Source organism: Montipora capricornis, chromosome 7, assembly GCF_036669925.1.
Source record: "Montipora capricornis isolate CH-2021 chromosome 7, ASM3666992v2, whole genome shotgun sequence".
Classification (NCBI taxonomy): domain Eukaryota; kingdom Metazoa; phylum Cnidaria; class Anthozoa; order Scleractinia; family Acroporidae; genus Montipora; species Montipora capricornis.
Genome location: NC_090889.1, coordinates 24,707,819 through 24,710,318, shown reverse-complemented (window position 1 = coordinate 24,710,318; position 2,500 = coordinate 24,707,819). Strand labels below are relative to the sequence as shown.

The 2,500-nt window shown below is 36.0% G+C and overlaps 1 protein-coding gene across 1 annotated transcript in view; it reads left to right on the top strand.

Moving 5' to 3' along the window:
• The window catches only part of LOC138056601 (ras-related protein Rab-7a-like), a 14,149-nt gene that overhangs the window by 3,154 nt on the left and 8,495 nt on the right, over positions 1–2,500 (top strand). The window contains exon 2 of the mRNA XM_068902438.1: positions 271–332. Within this exon, the coding sequence (XP_068758539.1) occupies positions 286–332 (47 nt within the window). The 5' untranslated portion in view covers positions 271–285. The remainder of the gene's footprint in view (positions 1–270; positions 333–2,500) is intronic.

The following is a 2,500-nucleotide window of genomic DNA, read 5'->3' as shown; positions in this document are numbered from 1 at the left end:
AAAATCTAAACAAGTATGAGGTACAAAAACAGACTTGCGAATTGCGAATTATCCCAGAGTCTCTCCGGGCGCTCAGCCCGAGGACTCTGGGTACGAGATTGGTCTTCACTTGACACAATAGCAAAATCGGTAAAGAAAGGCTTCTGTGTACATGTTTTACCCAGAGCCTTCAAAACTCAAAAATACGAGTTTAGGGTAGACTGATATTTTGTAAAAGCAGCATGTGAATAAGTGATTAATAGTAATGTTTTTGTTGCTGTTGTTATGTAGGTGTTGGTAATAATTATGGCCTCAAGAAAAAAGGTGAAAGTGATTATCTTGGGTGACAGTGGGTAAGTTGAACACACATTGACTAAGGAGTTATGATGGACACGATTTAATAATTTAATAAGCTTGTCAAAATGGACCCTGAAAATTTATACTATTTCGTTTATATGAATGAAATAGAATCTTCAATAACGTCAAAAGGAGTGAATTATTGTTTGGAAGAAGAAAAGAAGGGGCTCCCTTGATAACAAAAACACTAGCCTATTTTGCAGATAGTTAGTTCTTAGAGTTTCCTGGGAAATTAAAGTACTGTGTGGGTGCAAACAGACAATATTGCAACTAAAAATAAGCTGCAGTTAGTAACCACAAAGGTCTGGAAGAACCCAAGATGAACTAGGAACTAACCACTAGCCAAATGGGCTATTGCAGGCTGCATTTGAATGCTTCTCTTGCCTTTAAAATCATCCTCCACCCACTTTAACTTGATGAGAAAATTGCATCACAGCTAAGTTTTGGTGACAATCATGATCTATGGTTTGGAGTATGTCGTTGCTGAAATTCTGGAGGTCACGTAATAGTAATGTTCGTAACCTAGTAATGATGTAACAGATCACAGGAGTAGCGGGTAGTAATACACGCAGTAGACAAAGTAATAGCAGACGTAGTTGACGTTACTAAGGTTTGAATGGAAAGCGATAATTAAAGAATACGAACTACTTAGATTAACTATCAAAGGTAGAATAATCTCTAAACGACATAAAGTAATGATGCAAGAAACAGACAACTGAAAAATCTGATAATTGATACTTCAGCTAATTGACCGAGACAATAACTTTTAACTCTCAGCATGAATAAAACAATCAAAAGACTATAATTGTAGCAATTCTGCTTGAGCAGAACGTATCTTAAAAAGATTAAACTAGAAAATACTTTGGTAATGGTAGCAATGATCAATCCTGTTTGATTCCAGCAGATTTGTCCTCAAATCAATGTCCTCCTCATGAACTATCGTAAGACTTGATAGTTCTGTGAATTACAGTACTAAATAACTATAAGAAAATAAAAGACTTACTTTGGTCAACGACTCGCACCAAAGATAGCAAAAAATAGCAATCTAGCAGCAGCAAAATATCTTGTGATAGCAGCTCCAATGATCATGGGATAACTTATAATTTCTACTATTGCGTTCCCTCTTTATAATAGAGTATACATGTAGTATGCTTAGGGCGTTAACTTAGTAAATTAATCTGTTCCCATGCTTTACGTGTTTCATAGTGGAAAGTACCGTACCACAACATAAGCGTGAAAACCTACAAAATATTTCTAGAAAGATTGATATAATCATGTTCTATATAACCTAAAAATAAAACTGTCTTGAAGCAACTAAAAATATTGTATGACAATAAACAAAAGAGCGTTTCAAAACTAACAGAGTATAATAATAAATTATTACAGTCAAGGGTGCTGCCTAAGAAAATTTTCTGGGAGCCCTTCGGGCCTCCAACATTAAAAGTTAGAAGCCCGAGTGATTTTTTCAGGAGCCCAGAATTAATTAATTAACCAAAGACCTGGAAATGGCGTGGTACAAGCAATTTCCATCTCCAATTACTTTACAAGCAATCAAGTCTGGTGAAGCATCACATGGAACTAGAGACTGAGCCAAGAAATCTTTTGGCAGCTCCTTGAATCTTCGAAATGACTGATTGATTTTAATTTGTTGACAATATTTGCTTTTTCGTTTTGAACATAAATCAGGATTATTGTTAGCAAGAGCTTCTTTTGTTAACAATAGCCTCTTTTAACTTCTTCGAGTTGCTCATCGCAAGTCTTAAGTGCATAAAGATCCAGGTATTTGGAGTTAGGGAAGAACCTTCCGCGATCCGATCGTATCATGGAAATGTATGTTTAATTGTATCACTGAAATGACTACTTAATTCCACCTTCACTCGACTTCCGAATGACAACACGAGAAACAAAAAAGTATTGCTTACCTGTTGCGAGAGCTCCATTGGTGTTACCGGCAAAAAACCAAGTAAACCTTCAGCAATTAACGCGAGAAAAAGGAGATTCGCACATGCGGCACGTTAAAATGTTTGGTATGTACTATGGTGCAGACATCACCAAAACATGTTTTCTTTCATCGTTTAATTCAAGGTTAAGAAATCACATTACAAATAACATTATACCACGTTTTACTAGTAGGCTCTTGAGAGCCGATGGGATGAACATTCCT